This window comes from Chenopodium quinoa, unplaced genomic scaffold (genome assembly GCF_001683475.1).
Source record: "Chenopodium quinoa cultivar QQ74 unplaced genomic scaffold, ASM168347v1, whole genome shotgun sequence".
In the NCBI taxonomy this organism is placed as follows: Eukaryota; Viridiplantae; Streptophyta; class Magnoliopsida; order Caryophyllales; family Amaranthaceae; genus Chenopodium; species Chenopodium quinoa.
This window is the reverse complement of record NW_018742484.1, coordinates 5112795-5115113: the sequence shown is the minus strand read 5'-3', so window position 1 is coordinate 5115113 and position 2319 is coordinate 5112795. Positions and strand designations below refer to the sequence as shown.

The window sequence follows — 2319 nt, the reverse complement described above, 5'->3', positions numbered from 1 at the left end:
ATTTCTTTGAGTTTTTAAAAAATTGTTTCGACTAAATGTTTATTTATTACTGCTTTTAGCTGGTGTTGCAATAAATGTGGGCCAATCGCTGCCTACTAAACTCAAAGAGTTGTCTGCCCCTCATTTTTGCAATAAATGTATGTACTACAACAATTCACAAAACACCATTGTAATTTGTGCAGGGTAACCATCTTGGAGGTACTCTTTTTGGTGATGAAATAAACACTTTCAAGAACGTCCTACAACTAGGGAAAGAATATGAGATCGCAAATGCTCCACTCAAACCAATAGAACCAAAGTACCAAAAACGAGAAAATGATTGCCAGATGACGTTCGGAGGACAAACGATCATCGAACTAGTTGACCCAACTGTAGGTCCTGTTCTGCCAAATTACATCTCCATCAACTCAATTCCAAGGACCAGCTTTAAGAATGAACGCTTCGGTAAGTACAGTGCCAACCCACTTCAACTTGATTAGTAACTGCACTTTATGTACCTGCCATTGACCGTATATTGCCCGTCACACAGATTTGCTTGCTGTTGTCCTTTACATAGAGGAGGTCAGGAAAGTACCAACATCAGGAGGAAACTTAATGGATGTTCGCGAAATCATAGCCACTGACCAAAGGTACATATCCAATTACAATAATAACCTAATGTAACAATATATTCCACCATTTCTACCAAATTGCATAACTCTGCCTCACTCAATATGCGATCATAAACAGCACTGAACAGCCACTGACCATCTCAATTTGTGGAAGCCTTGCTGTTATTGACACTGGGAAGCTTGTAGGTTGGGTGCTAAGCCCAATAGTTGCAGCCTTCACACACTTACGTCCAACCACATATGAAGGTAGCCTATGATTTCTTCCCCAAATCTATACCATACCTCAATACAATGCGTAATTCCCAACCTTTAAACATGTAGGGTTCTCCCTTGCAAGCTCAAAGTCGACTACTATCATCTCAGATCCTACTGGGGAGGAAGCACATGCTCTTCGAACATGGTAAGCAATAAAAATTCACACTGCACTTACATTATGTAATGCTAATCATCTGTACTAATTCGTCGTTTTTTACCTCCTAGGATGAAAGAAAAACAAGCAATGCTTCTTGACCAGGATACAAAGATACTGCGCATCAGAACATTATCAAGAACAACAGCAGTCAAAACTATCAGCGAAATTAAGCAGAAAAATGTAATGCCAACATCCCCCACGCCCATAGATAACCAATCCTTATCTATTAACCTATAATTGATGGATTTTTTTAACCTTGTAGGCTGGAAACACAATGCAAGAAGAACGTCATTGGATACAAGCCACTATCCCGAATGCTGAGTTGGCTAACCTGATTGCTACCTAGGATGTAACAACTGTGGAAAGCGTTGCCAAGAAGCTAGGGACACATCTTTCAAATGCCTACATTGCTCAAAAAACAAATGTATTGCTACAGTCAGGTTAGACTCTATTTTAATTAAACCTATTCCACAACTACAATTATCAAAATACTAATGTCCCTTTAAACGCAGGGTTAATTTCACAGTCGATGTGACTGACGCCACTGGGACTCTAAGATTCACTGCTTTTGCTGAAGACTGCGAAAAACTCATTGGTCTCCCTACTTCAGAGATATATGAGAAGAAAATGGCGGTAAGAACAGAAAAAAAAGGCAACAATTTTTATAATATATACTAAAGAACCAACAACGTCTATATATCGACTTCTTTTACACATTAGATGACCATCTGCCCCCAAACATAAACAACAGATGAAATAATCAAATCATGAAATTAATACTCAACTAACACGTTATCTGCATTATTGGACAGGGTGATTGGACGGAATTTGAAGAAATAGCTACTAACTTGAAGGCCATACATTTCCAAATTGCACCAACAACTTCTCTCACCAGAATCCGGGTCCTCAAATGGGCTCTCAAAGACATTTCCTTTGACTAAACACGCAAAGGCTACGACAAAAAACAAAAACCAATTGTGTGTCCTTAACGGCACCTTTTCTTTAGCTATATATTTAAACTTATTTAGTACTGGCAGAAAAAAATCAAAGCATGTGTCCTAAAACGACACTTTTTCCAAAACATTATATATCTATGTACTTCGTAATACTAGGCTTAATCTAAACTTATGTACCATGTAAGAACTCTTTTATTGAGATCAAATAATAAATGGCGATGTAGGTTGTGTTATACAGCAACACCTTTTGTAAGCTCAATGTTAAGCTCATTGCACCACTCCAATATGGTCACTATACCAGCTCATTGCAGCTTTAAATTACAATTTTTGTTGCCATATG

General features: G+C 38.1%; 1 protein-coding gene across 1 annotated transcript; it reads left to right on the top strand.

The window, feature by feature from the left end:
- The first annotated feature begins 1110 nt into the window (after positions 1 to 1110).
- Positions 1111 to 2069, top strand: LOC110719193 (replication protein A 70 kDa DNA-binding subunit B-like). Its single transcript, XM_021898095.1, has 5 exons — positions 1111 to 1203; positions 1286 to 1310; positions 1370 to 1463; positions 1536 to 1656; positions 1836 to 2069. The coding sequence occupies exons 1-5, from the start codon at positions 1111 to 1113 to the stop codon at positions 1962 to 1964; spliced, it is 462 nt and encodes a 153-aa protein (XP_021753787.1). The 3' UTR covers positions 1965 to 2069.
- The last annotated feature ends 250 nt before the right edge of the window (positions 2070 to 2319 follow it).